Source organism: Rhinolophus sinicus, linkage group LG06 (assembly GCF_036562045.2).
Source record: "Rhinolophus sinicus isolate RSC01 linkage group LG06, ASM3656204v1, whole genome shotgun sequence".
Classification (NCBI taxonomy): domain Eukaryota; kingdom Metazoa; phylum Chordata; class Mammalia; order Chiroptera; family Rhinolophidae; genus Rhinolophus; species Rhinolophus sinicus.
The window spans coordinates 48,236,442-48,255,649 of NC_133756.1; the positions used below are offsets into that span (position 1 = coordinate 48,236,442).

Genomic DNA, 19,208 nt, shown 5'->3' on the forward strand with positions numbered 1-19,208 from the left:
TAATTCCTGAAATTATCTCAAGAGCTGTCAGATGCTTTACAAAATCTTTTTCAAATCCTAAATCTGTTGGCATGGATAATTTATAAATGGAAATATCTTTTCTTGCAATGGGGTACAATAATTTTATACTGTTTATGAACTGAATCCCAAGTGCTGTGAACAGGTAGATATTAAAAAAGCTATAATTGGCAAACTCCGTTCTCAAGTGCAATTTAGAAAATATAATTTAATCTCTAACACCCATATGCCTCCACATGCTTTAGCACTATTTTGTAGTGCTTTTACGGTGAAGTCATCTTGACAGTGGGAGTTTGATTGTTCCGGAACAATCTGAACTTTGGAGAGGTTTGCAGGCATAAAAGATGTCTCTAATTTAACCCTAGTTAGAGCTAACTTAAATAGACAGGTGAATAGAAAAAAACAGGCTTTGGGGTCAGATGGATAGAGGCCCAAATTCCCCTGTTGTGCCACTTACTGACTGACCTGGAGAAATTACTTAATCTTTTCCTCTCCCCATTTCCTTCTATGTATAATTCATCTAATAAAAGGAATGATGAATTTTAATTAATAGGATGTATTTAAATCACCCAGTACTGTGCCTGGCATATTTTATGTGCTTTAAGTGTTGATCTTTTTTTTTTTTTTTTTTTTTTTGGCGGGGGGCGGGGGTGAGGATCTGAATTAATAAAAGGATCAACCATGTTCATGGATTACAAGACTCAATATTGTGAAGAAGTTATTCTCAGAAAGTTATTTTACAGAGTCAACCAAATTTCAATCAAAATTTCAGCAAACTGTTTTGTAAAAATTGACAAGCTGGTTCTAAAATTCATATGGAAATGCAAAGAATTTAGAATAATCAAATAATTTTTTTAAATAAGGACAAAATTGGAGGACGGACCCTACCTCATTTCAGGACTTATTACACAGCTATATAAGCAAGACAGTTTGGTATTTGTGAAGACACACGTAGAATATATATAGACAATGGAACAGACTAACGAGTCCAGAAATAAATCCACACATGTTTATGGTCAATTGATTTTTGACAAAGGTGCCAAAACAATGCAAGGGGGAAAATAAACCTTAACAATCAACATAGTGATACGATTGGTTCACATGACTATATTGACATCAAATCAAAAGGAAGATAGGAAACTCTGACACATAAAGTCAAAGATTAAGGTCAACATTTCTGGAGAGAATAACAGGAACATGTCAGAGAGAAGCGTTACAATCTAAGTAGTCAGTCTAGCATTTATCGTTGTCATGTTACAAGTGTATGTTTCTGCCCCTGCTGGTGATTAGCTCTTGCAAATGAAACAACATTAATATGTTTATATACATAATATACATTGTGCTAATCCTATGAATGATATTTCAAGAAATAACAAGTTTTGCAAACAAAATAACTCCCTAAATTGCTGATTTCAACACATTTCTATGTAATGCTGTGGATCTTGCTAAGAGATCCAAATGTTACATTTTTTTGAATACTACCCAATCATGTTTACTGCATTTTTCAGTGTTTGAATATTCACTAAATGATACAGTCCTTTGTAAAACATAAAAAATATTTTCAGTGTTAAAAAAGTAACTGAGACTTCTAGTCAAGATGGCAGATTAGGAAAACTCTGTGCTCGTCTTCTCCCATGATCACATCAAATTTACCACTAAACTATAGAACACACATCATATGAACCACCTGAAGGCTAGCTGAATAGAACTCCTGTAACTAAGGATATAAAGAAGAAATGTAGAGACTGATTTTTTAATATGTTCAAACTTAGGCAACCATCAACTTAAAATAGACTGCCATAAGCATAGCTTGGTATATATGAAACCCAAGGTAAGCACAAACCAAAAATCTTTAAGAGATCCAAGAAATAAAGGGAAAGGAACCCAAACATAACACTATAGAAAATCATCAACATACAAGAGAAGAGAACAAGAGAATAAGAAAGAAACAGAAGAACTATAAAAACAATCAGAAAACAATTAAAAGTGTCAGTAACTACACACCTATAAAAACTTACTTTAGGGCGGCCAGATGGCTCAGTTGGTTAGAGAGCAAGCTCTGAACAACAGGATTGCTGGTTCGATTCCCACATGGGCCAGTGAGCTGCACACTCCACAACTAGATTGAAGACAATGAACTGCTGGAGTGGCGGCCGGATGGCTCAGTTGTTTAGAGCACGAGGTCTCAACAAAAAGGTTGCCATTTCAATTCCTTAAATAACCCATTAGATAAGATGGACTTAATAGAAATTTTTAGGACATTTCACCCCCAAAACAGCAGAATATACATTTTTTTAAAGTGCACATGGATCATTTTTCAGAATAGACCACTTGTTAAGACACAACATACATCTCAAGAAACTTAAAAATACAGAAATCATGTCAAGCATCTTCTCTGATCACACTGGTATGAAACTAGAAATCAATTACAAGAAGAAAACTGAAAAACACACAAACACGTGGAGGCTAAATAACATGCTACCAAACAATGAATGGGTTAACAATAAAATCAAGGAAGAATTCAAAAGATAACTTGAGACAAGCAAAAATGAAAACACAATGACCCAAAATCTATGGGACACAGCCAAAGCAATTCTAAGAGGGAAATTTGTAGCAATCGAGGCCTACCTCAAGAAACAAGAAAAATCTCAAGCAATCTAACCTTATATCTAAAGGAACTAGAAAAAGAAAAACAAACAAAGTCCAAAGCAAGTAGGAGGAAGGAAATAACGAAGGTCAAAGTGGAAATAAATGAAATAGAGAAAAAAAAAAAGAAAGAAAAGATCAATGAAACCAAGAGCTGGTTCTTTGAAAAGATAAATAAAATTGATAAACCTTTAGCCAGACTCATCAAGAAAAAAAGTGAAAGGGCCCAAATAAAATCAGAAATGAAAGAGAAATGACAACTAACAACACAGAAATACAAAAGATTATAAGCAAATACTAGGAACAATTATATGCCGACAAATTAGATAACCTGTAAGAAATGGATAAATTTCTAGAAGCATACATATGTCTTCCACGACTGAACCAGGAAGAAACAGAAAATCTGAACAGACCGATAACTACTAACAAAATCGAATCAGTAATCAAAGCACTGCCAAAAAACAAAAGTCCTGGACCAGATGGCTTCACAGGTGAATTTTACCCAACATTCAAAGTAGAATGAATACCTATCCTTCTCAAACTATTCAAAAAAACTGAAGAGGAGGGAAGGTTCCCAAACTCATTTTTCAAGGCCAGCATTACCCTGATACTAAAACCAGACAAAAACACTGTTATTACTATGGTTACTCATTATATTTTTAAAGCAGGTAAATAAAATATTATGAAAAAGAAAATAATAATTTATCACTTCAGGAATTCCATTTTTTGAATTCCCAAGATTAATATCTGTTGGGAATTTGGAAACACTACTCCAATAACCAGTGAATCCCCACAGCATTCTTGGTACCTGATGGATGGAAAACTTTTTTCCACATCTTTATCTTCTTGCCATCTCAAAAATCCTGTCTGCTTCAGTGACATAGCTCAGCTGAAAGTCTCAGGTACCACAGTTATTAAATCACACATATGTCAACCCCAAATATTTTTCACCTTTCTGTCCTTTTTAACCTTTGTACCACTCTTCTTCTTTCTTTATTAGTCTCATCTCTTTCATTAAAATATATATTCAACACATATATATTCAACAAGTATCTATTGAGGACCTCCTATATTCTAGTAAATGTATTAGGTACTACTGATAGAAAGATGAATAAAATATAGTTCCTACTCTTAGAGGTCTTACAGTCTAGAAGATAATTTTTTTTTCAATTTTGAAAAAATTTCAAATAAAGTACAAAGCATAACATATTAATCCCACTCAATACTCACAACCCCTAAATTCAATGAATTTTATATTTCATTTTATTTCCAATCTTTTTATTTTATAAGAAATAAAATAATAAAACATTATAAAGTTAACCAACCTTCTGTCACAAATTGGTGTGAATCATTTCGGTTCATTTGTAACATTTTTCTCACATACATGTATTCATAATATATAGAAATCATTCATACCTGTTTTCGTTCACAAAGGTGGCATTGCTCTGTACAAAATCTTCAACATTTACCTCATGATTTTGGTTCTGAGCTATATCCATTCAAGTTTACTTATTTTAACAGCTTTATGGCAATTTATTGACTAAACCATAGCACTCTATCCATTTCCCCACTCATGGACATTTAGATTGTTTCCATCTTCTGCCATCACAAAACAATTCTGCAGTGAACATCTATGAAGCATTTCCTCATGCACATGTGTAGGAGTTCCTCTAGGTTAAATTATCCGAGCGCAGAATTGCTAGATTATAGGATATGTACATTTTCAGTTTTAATACATACTGCCAAATACGCTCCAAAGTGATTGTTCCAAACCATTTAATGAACAGTTTGGGTGCATCTTCTATATGGCAGGCATGGATTTAGGCATTGGGGATGCATCAGTGAAAAAAAAAAAAAAATTTCTGCCTTTGTAGAGTTTACATTTTAGTAGACAAAGCCAATGACCACAGTAAGTAAAGGATAGAATGTGTTAGAAAGTCATAAATACTACGGAGGAAAATGAAGCAGAGAAAGGAGAATCGAGAGTGTTGAGCAGTTGCCATTTTAAATAGGGTGGGGGTAGGCCTCATTGAGAAGTTAACATTTTGGCAAAAACTTGGAGGATGTCTGGTTTCAGTGTTCCAGGCAGAGGGAAAGGCCAATGCAACAGGAGCCTGCCCAGTGTGTTTGAGTGAACCCAAGCAGGCCAGTGTGAGGAATGGCAGGAAATGGGGCTGGTAACAGGGGCCAGGTTGTGCAGGACCTTGGAGGATTTTGTGAGGACTTTGGATTTAACGGAGGGTGAAACGGGAGCCATTGGAGCTATCCTGGGCAGAGGACTGGGATGATTTGACTTATGTTTTTAAAATATATCCCTCTGGGTGCAGTGCAGTGTTGAAAATATTTCCCAAAGGGGTGAAAGATGGAAGCAGAGGAGTCAAGGATGACGATGAAGTTTTTTCCTGAACAACCATAAAGCCAAAATTGCCATCAATTGAGGTAAAGATGAGCAGGTCGGTGGGAGAGAATCAGGAGTTCTATTTTGAATGTCTCTGAGATGTCTGCCAAGGGCTAGCTGTTGGAGGCTACTTGGTTTGGCTTTCTGTTCACTTCTCTCACAAGCTGGTAGTTCTGTAAACTGTAGTTTAAATGAACTGCTAGAAACATGGAATAAAGACATTTAAAATGAAAATTTTAACCTTGTTCATACATAACATAGTTACTCTATGAAATTGCTATGAAATTTTAAAGCACTTCAATTTCTGTATTCTTTTGTTTCCAATAGGTAACAAATATTTCACGGACTGGTGGCCTATTAACAAATATTTCCTGGCTGGCTCTGATCTGAGGGTTACCCTTTGGATAAATCTGTATTAGATATCTAAGTGGAAGCGTCTAAGTGGCGAATATGCAAATCTACCTTTAATCATCATCACAGAGCAGAGGCAATGTCTATAAATTCACTTTGACTGAAATTTAAGATGAATTCTGAATTGACAACTATTCACTGAGTATGTACCACAATTTAAGACACTATGTTAGCGTTTTTATGGCAGTGCCATGGGGAAGGGACACATTAAGATCTGTGGGCAATTAAGATCTGTGTCCAGATTAAGATCTGGACAGGCTAATAATTGAGCATCCCTTCACACTGATATTCTTTGAAAATGTATTCACCATATATCTAGTGGAAATAGGAAAAAACTGATTCCCAGTAAGAAAACTTATTGAGAGCATACTGAACTGTTTAAAATTTAGATATTAAAACTGGCTGAACTCAGGGAGGGGAACATTATCTTGTGATTTGTGCCCTCACATGGCAAAAATATTCAACATAGATTTTACTTTAAATCTGAAGCAGTCCACTTAGCTGAGAGAAGAATTGATTTTATCTCTCTCCTGAAATGTGAGAAGTTCCCTGTGGAAACCCAAACTAATTGACAACCTATTTCCAATTCATTGCTGTGAAGTTTCAATTCTTTTGAAGAATGCCCGCTATGACAGCAATGTGGGGTGCTCCCCGTTATCTGCCTTGGTTCTGATTAGCATCCCAGATTTTACAGATGTAAAAGTGAGATATAGCATTTAATAGCTTGCCTGATGTCACTTATCTGGAAAGTGACACATGTAACGCTTCAACATAATTTTCTAACTTTAAGGACAGTATTATTTGAGTGACTCCACTTTGAAAAATATTTAAAATGCCATAATGGTAATAATCATTATACATGTGGAACTGGTATTTCACTGATTCTTGATGCTTGTTGATATTGCAGGACTATCACCACCATACAATGACCTTTCCACCACCAACTATTTCTGGGTATAGAGAGTGGAGTCTCACCTATATAAACAAAGAAATCCACTCTGCTGCTACATGGCCCCTTATTTTCCTTCTCACCTCCTAAGCTGGCCCCTCTAGAGACATCTTCTGCCCACAGCCTGCCCACCACCTGTAGAGCCCTGCCTTCCCTTGTGGGAAGGACCAGCAATTCTGATGAGGGTTGGGGGAGCTATGTCCTCTTTATTCTCCATTACACTCAAATTCTGTGCAGAAATCATAAGAATGCCTTTCTCCTTGCTATAGTGCTGCACATATTCCGATTTCATATTGAAGTTTTTTCGTTCATTTTTTCTAGAATTGCCACAATTGGTACTCTCCTCCAATATCTAAGCTTTGTTCCCAAGACAGACCTTTCTCTCAGTTTACGCATTTCTGAAGGTGAGTACTCTTCAGGGAAACTTCCTTCCCTCCCACCCTTTTTCCCTCCCAATCATACTGATGCAGACAATCAAAAGGCATAAAAACTCCTATTTAGCTTCCTCAAGCCTTAGTCTCTGAGCTAACTCTTAAAAGAAGATCTCCAAGTGGACATCCCCTTCAGGTGTTTCTAAAGAAAGAAAAGCTACAGAAAGTCTTGGGGTTTCACCCAAATCACAAGATTATTATAATCTTTACTTCCTTAAAACTGACTGCAAAGGAGCATGGATTTTTTTTTTTTTTTTAAGAAAAGGAAATTATTCAGAAGAATGTAAAGAAGCTTTTGTTAGAGAGTTCCTTCTAGCTTTGTTTTAAATACATTCAACATATACTTTATTAAATACCCATGTCAACACTGTGCTAGACAATGGAGAACTAAAGGAATAAGACACCATCCTCACCTTAAAGTCCAGTGAGGGAGACACCCATATAACAAGCCACTGCAACACAGTGTAATACTTGCTATAGTGGACAAACAGAAAAGAGAGACCAATTCTGTTGGGATGCTGCTCAGATTTCTGGCTCTGCAAAATGACGGACAGTGGGTACTATTATTTAGGGTAGAAAATAAAGGAGGAAAAAAGTTTCCCAAAGATACCTGAAAGATAGCTAAAAGGTTATGACTGACTTTTGGTTCTGCTAAGTTGTGATGCCTATGGTACAGTAATTCATTCATTCACTTATTCATTCAATAGCTTTATTTAGCAACTATCAAACATGGTGAATGAAGCTGGACATGTATTTAGAAATGTTCAATAGGGAGTGGAAACTCAGGTCTGGGATTGAAGAGATGTATGGGATTGAGAGTATGGAAATGGACGTCTCTGATGTGTAGAGAGACAGCTGAACCAAGGGAAGTCGATCTGTGACACCAGGAGAGTACAAAGAGTGAGAAAAGAAGACTCAGAAGTTCAGAAGTGAGCCCAGGGGAACTTTATCTGTCAGTGTCAGGAAGAAGAGGCTGGGGAAAAGTTGTCACAATACGTCCTCCTCCTTTTTTTATTTTTAATGACTTCTTTAGTAAAATTTATTTACATTTTGCAAGTACAAATTCTTCAGAAATTTGAGATATACATGATCTTCCTAAACATAATGCAAAGTCTTATCTAATTTGAGATCATTAAGTCTCAGATATGTCTGTAAGTTTCTTCTCAATCAAGTATTTTTACTTAAATTGAATGTAAAAAATTAATTTAGAGCAATTACAGCAGCCAATTGCATTGCTTTATTAAATTCTCCCAGCTTACAAATTAGCAGTTATAATTATTTTTAGAGGAAAGTGGGGAACAGTGTGCAGAGGCGCTCCACTGTATGAATCCCATAGGACTCGCAACCACAGATAAAATGAACCTTGAAGTTACTAAGGGATTTAAACTCCTTCCCCTGAGACTCATTCTTACAGTTTGAGTCCAACTCTACACAAAAGTTGTTTCTGGCAAGAGGAAAAGGTAACACATTAGAAGATAATGGAACCTGGTTATCTCTCCTTCACACAGGAATCTAGGACAGGCTCCTGGGAAGGCCCCAGCTCACGTCTGTAAGCAGTGCAGCTGCTCTAAGGATTTTAACCCCGCAATCTTCATTTCACCTTCCCTCCCTGCTGCTAGAAGCACTCTAGAAGGATTTTTCTTCCGGGACGCTTGTGCTGGACCAAGCTTGGTCAGACCTGGGGTCAGACCGGGCCCCTGTCCTCAACACACCCAAGACGCACAATTCCTTCCTCGCAAGTGAAAAACTGCGGACCTCGCCCGGTTCCCTGTTGCGTGGCACCAGCATAATAGCAACCAATCACAAGTCTGTTCTGAAAGAGACTGTTAGAAAGCGGAGACTGTATTGGTATTGGAGCTTTGTCAATCTCTGCGGAGTCACCGCCTCTTTCCTCTTAGCAACGAGTGCGTCGCAGCAACAGCTGGCGGAGGAGCTGCGGTTTGTGCCCTTGGACTTCTTCTGAGACAGTAGAGTCAAACTTCCATCTTCAGGCCCCCAAGGAGTTTTTCCCCAGGGTACTGCAAAGAGGCTTCTTTTCTCTTCAGTTCAGTAGTATCAGGTAAGGGAAGCTCTGAATGGGAACGGAGGTTTGGAAAACAATTAAGTATTTTACTCACTCTTTCAAGGGCACTTGGAACACTCTCTATGTCAGCAATGTGCTAGCTGCTGTGAAGACTACAAAAAAGTACAAAACTTGACCTGCTTTCAAAGAACTTCCAGCCCAGCCAGGAGGCAAAAATAGCAACAGGAGAGCAGTTAACGACACTCTAAGAACTTTGAGGTCAGGTACTGTGTCTTGTTCGCAGGTTGTATAGCCCCAGTGTCTATCACATTGACTGGCACATAGTGGGAGTTCAATAAATACTGGATGGATGGGTAGATGGATGGATGGATAGATGGATGGGTGGATGGATAGATGGATGGATGGGAAAACAGCTTGATCCTGGTTATTCATTGGTATCAGGAATCAAAGAAGACAAGATTAACGTGGACTGAAGTAGTTAGAGAGATGACCCAGGATCATTAAGAAAGGGCTGGCATAGATAAAGAGTGAAGACAAGGATGGGGGACACATTTACTCTTTGAAATGAAAGATCTTGTCTTATTCCTCTAGTGACCTCCAGGATGTAATTGCTGCTCAGTAATTTCTCTCTCCTCCTGAGTGTATGCTGAATGCTGAATGAATTCACAGTAATTTTCAGACAGCTCTGAGTTTGAGGCTCTCCGCCTTTGCAGAAGCCTGGTGTAATTCACTGCTTTAAATAGGTGATCAGAAAGCATCAGGGAAAACAATTGTTTAAGCCTCTGAGTGAGAAAGTTGGGGAGGCTTCAGAGAGAAGGTCCTATTGGAGTTGGACCTTGAACTAGTAAGATTTAAGCAAGTCAAGAAATGTGTGAATGGTGTGAAGCTAGAGAGATGGGGAGAGAAGGGAATGTCCCAGAGAGGAAGCTAGGCAGTTCTGGGGACTGTTTGGAGAATGGAGAGTAATCCTATGAGGCTGGAGTAGAACTGGAAGGGTGGATGTGGTGAGGCAAACTCTGAAGGGTGTTAAAGGTGATGCTTACACACTTGACTCTGTCCTGGTTCGCAAAGTCTAGTCTGCCGACCACCAGTGTAAGACTACCTCATAGTGATTTTTAAACTGCAGGCTCACCCAGACCTGCATGATCGCGGTGCCACCAGGAAATGTGCATTTCAAATAAGCTCCATTTCTCCACTACTGGAGAATGAGCTGTGGTCACTAGGGACCTACATTTTATTCTCCAGTATACAAGGAAGTGACTTGTTCAGATCTGCATTTTAGAAAGAGAGCTCTGAAGGCCTGCCCTGTGGGTGACTATTCTGATTTGAACAGAGGCAGGGAGTCCAATTAAATGGCCATGATCTAGTTAGAGCGTAGGGGAGGAGACTGTGGATAGAAAAATAAAACTGCATGTTTAGTTTTACTAACTGCTAATTGAAAAGTATGCATTTGGTAACAAGTCACCATGGTATTAGCAGGACTTGTGACTTTGTCACTAACAGAGATTACAGCTGTTTTCATATTACATTAAGGATGTTATAGATTTATGATTTTTGCTCATCACATCTTCAAAATTAAGGTAGTAATTAGAACCACTGCTACATCTTGTTATTTAATGTGTTAATAAAGAAACATATAAATTATTATAATTTAAAAATCCTTTGATATCCATATTTCAATAAAATCTGTCTCCCTTTCAGTCCCATGTTTTTATTTGATGCATGGGCTTCATCAGGCTGCCAAAGGGGTTCCTGGCACAAAACAGGAACTTCTGGCATAGGAGGACATGTTAAAGGCCAGAACAAGTGGAGGGTATGGGAGAGGCCGGCTTGGAATCCAAGAGACGTTTCAAAGGGCAAAGTGATGGGATAGCATCTACTTAAATGAGTAAATATTCAATCTTGGAAAGAGGTGGATGCTAGGTTGGAAGGGGAGAAACAAGTATTGTAGACTAATTGGAAATATTGTAGAAACAGTTATTTCTGGAGGGTGGATGTTGTGTCCTTGTCAGAAGATGGTTGAAGAGCCCAGGAGAACCTTGAAGCTTAATCAGGGTCTTGGTGGAGACTGAACAAGAAGCAGCAGTTCTTGGAGATATATTTACCAGACTCCCAAGATGTTAGTTCTGGGTCATGTTCTAAATCTTTCTTTAAAAATAGAAAAGATGGGAAGCAAAATGTTGATTAAATCATACCTTTCTAGGGAAAGACAATGAATTTAAATCTAAGCTTCATTTGTAATGAAATACAATAAATATTTACCACTGAAATCCAAGAGATAGTCTCACGCAAAATCTAAGAGTGTAGGCGTGAGAGCCAGAGCGCTGGGGCTTACACCCTGCCTCTGCCACTCATGCTTGTATGTCTCCTGAGGCAAGTTACCTGACCTCTTGGAGCCTCTGTTTTCACATCATCAAATGGAGATGAAGAGAATAGCACTAAAAAAAATGTCTTCCTAAAAGGGTGGTTGAAATTACATAAAAAATAACATCTAAGTTACTTTGAACTGTGCCTGGCACGTAGCATGCAACAAACATGAGCTATCATTATTACCATTTGAAAAAACATATGTGAAAAGCAGAAGGAAAAAACGTGTATACACAAACCCTTAGACAAACACACCCACATTTTTTTCAAGATTTCGTAATCAAGGGACTAGGCATAAAATAAAGCTTGTGATATTTCGATGTGAGCAATTGTAGCGGTTCAGACTGAGCCATCCCAGATATGCCTTAGTGGTATGCAGATTGTTTTGAGCTAAAGGCAAACAAAACCCTGCAGGCTCAAGAGAAACTTCTACTATGCAGCCCTCACCACACACCTGCCCTTTAACTATCTAGAAGAATTTAAATTAGGAGCCTGGCCCATGATAAGAGTTAAAACCAGAAACAACTTTTTATCTATCTATATGGTAGGACAAACTAATAATTATTGAACACGTGTTCTTTCTGCCATGACTTTCTGAAGCCCCAAGGTGCATTACCTCATCCCCAGCTCAGAATGTCATTTATACTCAATTTCCCTTTCTGTCTCTGAACCTCTTGCATGTGGGGTCTTTGACTCTCATGTATGCAGGGTCCCATATACATGCATGAATTAAATTTGGTTATTTTCTCTGGTTAATCTGTCTCATGTCTATTTATTAGATCAGCTGAAAGAACTTTGAGGGCAGAGGAAAGTTTCTTTTTCCCCCACACTATAAAATAATATTCAATATATGTTGGTTTATGAAAATGAGACAAACAGTGTGAGATGACTGAGTTGTTGATGATGCAACTTTATTTCATTAAATCTTCACAACCACCTTGTGAGATAGGTTTTGTTATTATCTCCATTAAACAGATGAATAAACTAAGACTTAGAAGGTCAGTAATTTGCCCAGGGTTACTCAGCTGGTAAAAGGTTGAGCCTGTTTTTAAATCCTGTTGGTTAGACTCCTGAAATCACACTCCGAACCATTTAACCAGATGGGACAATGGTGAGCATTGAGGAGATGACAAGGATTTGATGTCATGGCAAGGCCATTGGTCAGTGTCATGTCTGTCAAAATTGATGAGTGATTCCACGGAAAACTTTTGGAGTCATTCTCTGACAGTGCAAATAAGGACACTGTGGTTACATGTACACCTGCTGGGACAAAAGCATTATTTAAATTATGTTCATTTAAAAATTACGTACATATATACACCTTGTGGGTCTCTGTCGGCCCATAAATTTTAAACCTGTCTTTGTAGCTGGGACACCTGCCAGGAAGCCCAGCACAGAGCAACTCCCTGGGAGGGGAACTGCAGCATGAAGCAGGACACCAGTGTCCTCTGTGGTACTTCTATGGCAGGGCCTGAGGCTGAGACATTGAAGTGTTGGCAGGTCATATCCTTGTGCGTCAGCTAAATACCTCCACTGGAATGGCAGGATCTTATCAGTAAGACTGTTGTTGCACTACACCTTTGGCCACAGAACACGCATTCTATGACGACCCGTGTTGACGTAGTTAAAGGCTAAACTTAGAAAATATATTCTTCTGTTTACTAAATGATAATGCTTCCTATTTGAAACTGTAAACCAGACATTTACTAATGATAGTTTTACTTTGTGCAGCCTAAGTCAGAGCCATGGCTCCAAAATCTCAACAAGGAAAGAGCTCAGGTGGCCGAAAAGTGCCCAAAACTGTCAAAAATAAGGAAATATTGTCAGGTAGGATTGTCTTTTTATTAATGGCATTTTTATGGCTTTAGTATTTGTACAGATATTAGCAGCCAAATTGATCATGGTTTTATGTATCGAATAAATTTAAATATTTCTGCTGTCATAAAGCTAAACACAAATGGAATTCAAAATGTGGTGATTTATTCTGATTTTGCATCCATTTCATTACAGTATCAATTAAATGCCATGTAATGAATGCCATAGGAAGCATATCAATAAGAGATAATTCTGTGAGAAAGATAATTATTCAGATTCTATTTAATTATTCATAAAATAGTTTAAGTCTTCATTATGTATTTGCATTTATGGTTTGTGTTTTGAGACTTGGTAAAAAATTGTAATAAATTAAGGTATATATTTGATTCAAAAATGTAAATTTGACATCATTTTATTATATTCTAGTCAGTGAAGTGGAACCTATGAATATGGAGAACATGGGTAAGTGGAAATACTATTTAGAAATTATGTCCCTAGTTTTATAACATTTTAATATGCACTAAATAAGTGAGAATATTACAAATTGAAGCAATTGATCAACATGTACATAGACTAAAATTATTTCATGTCATTTAGAATACAAAATGAAAAATTTTAAAGATATAATAAAAGTAAGGGTGGAAGAAAGAATTTCAAACTGAGAAATAGATTTAAGTTAAGCTGTCCCTTCAAAATCCGACATTGTATAATTATTGAGAGACCTTTTGTAATTATAAAGTGTGGTAAGTCTGAAAGTTATTACTTTTAGTAGGATAGTATTTTAAAACTCTGACTCATGGGCACTATTTATCTGTACTTCATGGTAAGATTCCACTATTTCAAGGAGAAAGGCTGATTTTTAAGCAAATAAACTAGAACTTAGACAACGAAACTAATGTTCCTACTTTTAGAGGCTAAATAATTAGAGCTTTGTTTTTGTTGCTGTTGAAACTTTCTCTTAAAGTTGACTTAGATGATGTACCTCATGTTTGGAAACAGAGAGGGTGGAAAAGAGAAAGCTCTAAAAGCCGTGTAGGCAATTGTGAAGATTTTGGCTTTTAATCATGTAGGATAGGGCGCGATGGGCAGTATTTAAGCAGAGGAGTGACATGATCTGACTTAGGTTTTGACTGGGTCACCCTGGCTACTCTGTTGAGAACTGCAGTGGCAAGGACAGAAGCAGACCGTCGTTAGGAAGCTATTGCACCAGTCCAGGAGAGAGATGGTGCTGGCTTGGGCCAGAGTGACAGAAGGGGTGGAGCTGTGGAGTGCAGAGGTGGGGAGATGGTGAGAAGACGTCAGCTAACAGCAATGGCCCTGGAGTAGACTATGCTGCCCAACAAATACTTAACGGATTAATGAATGTACCACCCAAAAATGTGGGAGTCATTTTTGACCCCTTCCTCCCCCTCAACACTTCCCCACTTGCATTTAAACCATCCTAACTCCTGTCAATTCCACCTCTAAAATATGTCTCAAATCCATCCATTTCACATTATCTCCGTGTTTACAACTTTAGTCCCAAACTCCACCCCCTCGCTTACATTAGTTCCTTAGCTCCTAACTGGTATCACTGCTTCCACTCAGCTTCCTTGAATCCATTCTGCACACAGCAACCTGCTATGTCTCTTTCCTGCATAAACTCTCCCATGATTTTTCTTTGTGTGTGTAGTGGTTCTGGGCCCATCTTCCTCTCTGATCTTTTCTCTTCATCCTCTTCCCCCATCTATAGTTTACCAGTCTTGCCTACCGCACAGAACCTCAGACATTTGTTCATGCCTCAGGGCCTTTGCGCTTGCTCCACAGGCCTGGATACATCTTTCCCCAGATCTTTATATAACTAGCACCGTCTCATCATTCAGAGCCAGACTGCAGTCCCATGTCTGTAAGAGGCATTTCCTGAAGGCCTCTCTCTCACCTAGTCCCCTTGCTCTCACAGCACTCATCATAATTCTGAAGTTAAAGTATGGTCGGTTCTCCTTATTCGTGGCAGTTCTATACAGTTGCTGTGACCACTGAATTAGCAAACACTGAGCCATTGCTCTTAGGGGAACTACAGGGTCAGGTTTTAGTCATAACGTTGATTTAACCAATCAGTATACAACCTTGTTTTATGTGTCTTTCTGTTTAAACATATCTTGTTTAATATATATTGCTGATTCATTAACATTTAACTCACAGTCAACAGCACTATAACTCGTGCCTTAGTGATACTTACTAAACACATGTATTTTCTCTGTAAGGCACATCACGGCTTCCTTGTGTGTATGAACACTAGACAGCACTTCAGCAACACACTCGGGGACCATTTTAAATAGCAAAATCACCAATAAAAAGCACAAAAATGTGAGAAATATGGCACTAAATAGACAGTGGAAAGGACACTTGTTTATAGTGTGACAGCTGATACTAGATAGCAAAGCATAGTCTTTCTTGTTTGACCTCAGCAGGCAATGTGCACTTTGGAAGACTCAAATTTTTTGCCACTCTAACCATGTCCACTAATGACTGTGAAAGTGCCACACTATTGATTTTAGGGTTACAAATTAATTTTAGCAAGTGAATTTGCAAATACAAAATCCATGAATAATGAGGATCAACTATTTATTTGTTTATGCATTTAGAAACTCTCTCTGTCTTTGTCTCTCTCACACACACACACATACACACACACATACACTCAAGCTCCAGGGAAACAGAAGCTCTCTTGTTCACCCTTTACCCCAATGCCTAGAACAGATCTTGATATACAATAAACATTAATATTTGTTGATTGATTGATTGAATAAATGAATGAATGAATCGCTTTCTCTGTTGTTCTTGTATAAATAAATTCACCACCACTATTGCCCTCCTTAGTTCAATCTCTCACCCTATTTTCCTCTAAATAGCATTTGTCACAATTTGTACTGATGTATATCTGCGTGTATTTATTTAATGTCTGTTTCCCCCTCTAGACTGTATGCCCTGGCACTAGCATCACAGCATGCTTTTCACACAGTAGGTGCTCAATAAATATTTTTTTGATTAAATAATCGGCTAGATAGAGGATCCATGAACCTGAGAATGGGGCATGGTGGAGATGTTTCAACTAAATGTGGAAGGACTGAAAAATAGAACTGAATATACTTGTATAAAGAGAAAAAACAAAGAAACCTCAGTACTTCGTAGTGAGACTTGAGGGCAGGTCCTGAGTTGGCATCCCCTTATAGCAGAACCTCTCCCCTTTACCCCAGACTCCTCTCAGGGCAACAGCAGGATCCCTGTGACTTCCTTGCTATGACATTGTCAACGTCACTTGGGGCTCATGGCTGTCATGTTCCAGGGCACTAGTATTCCCTTTCCTGCCAAGGAACCAAGAGATCCACAGCCTAGCTAAACAACTGTCTCCAAGGGCTTAAAGGCAATGTCTGGAGGTTTCTAGAGAATATGTATAATTTTTACACATAGCTAACATTTAGGGAGCAACAGCTCTGTGCCTCATCCTTTAAAAGCAATCATAATTATAAGTCATATTTTAATACAGGTTAGAGTATCAGCGGTATATTTATTGCCTATTGCTGCTATAACAAATTACCACAAATGTATTATCTTACCATTTTGGAGATAAGAGTCTGAAATTACTTCCAGTGTTACCTTCTGGAGTCTCTGAACGGAGGATCTGTTTCCTGACATTTTTCAGTGAAAAGCCCCTAAATTCATTGACTCTTGCCCCTTTCCTCTATCTCCAAAGCTAACAGCGGTAGCTTCTGCTAATCGTTCTTTCGCTTTCACATCTGCCTCCCTGTCACATCTCCCTCCTTGATATTGACTCTCTTGCCTTCCTCTTATAAGGACCCTAGTGATTACACGGGGCCAACCTCAGGGGCCCAATAATCTCCCCATCTCAAGATCATTAACCTAATCACATCTGCAAGTCCAACTTGTCATGTAAGGGAACATATTCACCGGCGTCAGGAATTAGGACCTGGACATGTTTGGGGTGAGAAGAGCATTATTCTGTTTACCACAAGTGATTAATAGCACAGGTTTTGGAATGAGACAGCCCTGGTTCAAATGATAATTCTGCCACTTACTGACTGTGGCCACAAATGACTTCCCCTCTCTGAGTCTCTACTTCCTCATTTGAAGAATGAGGTAGTGATACCCACCTCATGAGACTGTTGCAGAAGTTAAATTAGGCAGGACATGCACATTTCCTTACATAGGACTGTCACAATGAAGGTTCACTGTTGTTACTATAAAAAAGATACCGCAATGATAGAGAAATAGATCAATAAATGAGAATGGAGAATCCAAAAGTAGACTCACTTATATACAGTCCATTGATTTTCAGCAAAAGTGCAAAAGCAATTCAGTGGAGAAAAGACAGTCTATTCAACAAAAGATGCTGGAATAATTGGATACCTATACGGAAAAACAGTGAACTTCAATCTAGATGTCTCACATCATGCACAAAAATTAACTCAAAACGGACGATAAACCTAAATGTAAAACCAAGCGTTATAAAAGTTCTAGAAGACAACATAGGAGAAAAGCCTGTGAACCAAAATCAAGCAAAGATTCCCTAGGTACCACATACCCGAAGCCATGAATCTTAAGAAATATTTGCCTAATCGATTTTTTCTTTATGGAATACAAGGCAAAAATATAAAGGAATGAACCATTGCTACATGCAACAACATGAATCAATCGCAAAATAGTTATGCTGAGTGAAAGAAGACAAACAAAAAGTATATACTGTGCAATTTCACTTATAAATAGTCCATAAAACGCAAATTAATCTATAGTAACAGAAAGCAGATTAGTAGATGACTGCGGGTGAGGGTGGGTTGCTGGGAGGAAGAGGCAGGAGGAAACTTTGGGGATTATGGATGTGTTCTTTATCTCGATTGTGGTGATGGTTTCATGGCTATAGGTATACATTTGACTAATTGTACACTTTAAATATATACAGTTTATTATTTGTCAATTGTATCTCAATAAAAGTGTTTTGTTTTTTTTAAAAGTAAACAACTAAAATGTTTTTTAAAAAGATACAGATGGAATGCATGGAAGTTATTTAAATGAACTCTGTTTCAATAGGAAGGACGTGATTTGTAGTGCGTAGGCCTCTTCCTTGCACACACAGTAAGGGTCTAAGGAGTGAGGTGTGCAGAGCTTGAGTCTGTCTTTGGCTCCTGCTGTATCAGTCTGTTAGGTAAATAACTGCCATTCACTGCATCCCATGGAATGGAATTCCTGTTATCTTCCTGACTGTGTGTAGAGAAGAAGCAGGACCCCCACCTGGGCTCTGCTGTGTTCACACATTAGACAGAAAGTGTAGTGTTGGGGAGCAGGAAAGAATTCCCCCACTCTACCACTCTTTAGTTCTTATGGCTGGACTAGCTATAAAATAATAAAATTGACACCAGACTAGATTAACAGGAGGAAAAAAAAAACCCCAATTTAACACATGGGCACGGGAGAATCACAGTATGATGCTCAGATCGTAAAATGAGGCTCAGAGAAATGATCGAACGAGGCACCATTTTTATACTTTTTGGACAAAGAAACAATAAATTTGTGAGAAATTGACAGGACAAAGAAAGTTATGGCTCATTAGAAACGGATCTAAGTAAGGTTTGAGTATTGTGAGTGAGGAATCTAAACAAGGTTTGGGCTCGGGTAGTAAATTAGTAAAGCCGTTACAAGGTTTGTTTATACATTCCTTTCGACTCTGGGTTTTATAACTCCTGTGGTAAGGTCGGCTCTCAGTCCTTCAGGAGTGGGGAGGGCAACTATCATGGAGATCTATTTCCTGCTTTTAGGGCGACAGAGGAGAGTCAGAGAGCTCCTCCTGCTCCTGCTGCTACTCAGGTGGTTTTATTCAAAACAATCAACATCATTGTGGGATATCTGGGGGCAGCTTGCCCTGGGCCCCAACAAGGCGTGGTAGTTAGAATGCAAGAACCGTGATTTGGATCCCAGTTCCCCTATTTCCAACTCCTAGCCCCTGACTTTGGACACATTATTTGAACTCTGTGGGCTGTGGTTTCCTCTGCTAAAAAAATAAAATAAAATAAAAATGGAAGCAATTATAGTCACCATCTCAGAGTGTTGTTGTAAAGATTAATTGAATTAATAATGCACGTAAAGTGCTTAGAACAG

General features: G+C 38.3%; 1 protein-coding gene across 3 annotated transcripts in view; it reads left to right on the top strand.

Moving 5' to 3' along the window:
* Positions 1–8,779: 8,779 nt before the first annotated feature.
* DNAI3 (dynein axonemal intermediate chain 3) overlaps positions 8,780–19,208 on the top strand; it is a 68,150-nt gene continuing 57,721 nt past the window's right edge. For 2 of the 3 annotated variants that reach the window (XM_019710209.2, XM_019710212.2), the window contains exons 1-3: positions 8,780–8,912; positions 12,975–13,070; positions 13,485–13,520. In XM_019710209.2, the coding sequence (XP_019565768.2) occupies positions 12,989–13,070; positions 13,485–13,520 (118 nt within the window). In that variant the 5' untranslated portion in view covers positions 8,780–8,912; positions 12,975–12,988. Of the gene's footprint in view, positions 9,140–12,974; positions 13,071–13,484; positions 13,521–19,208 lie in introns of all 3 variants that reach the window. The other variant, XM_074335072.1, reaches the window with a different exon arrangement.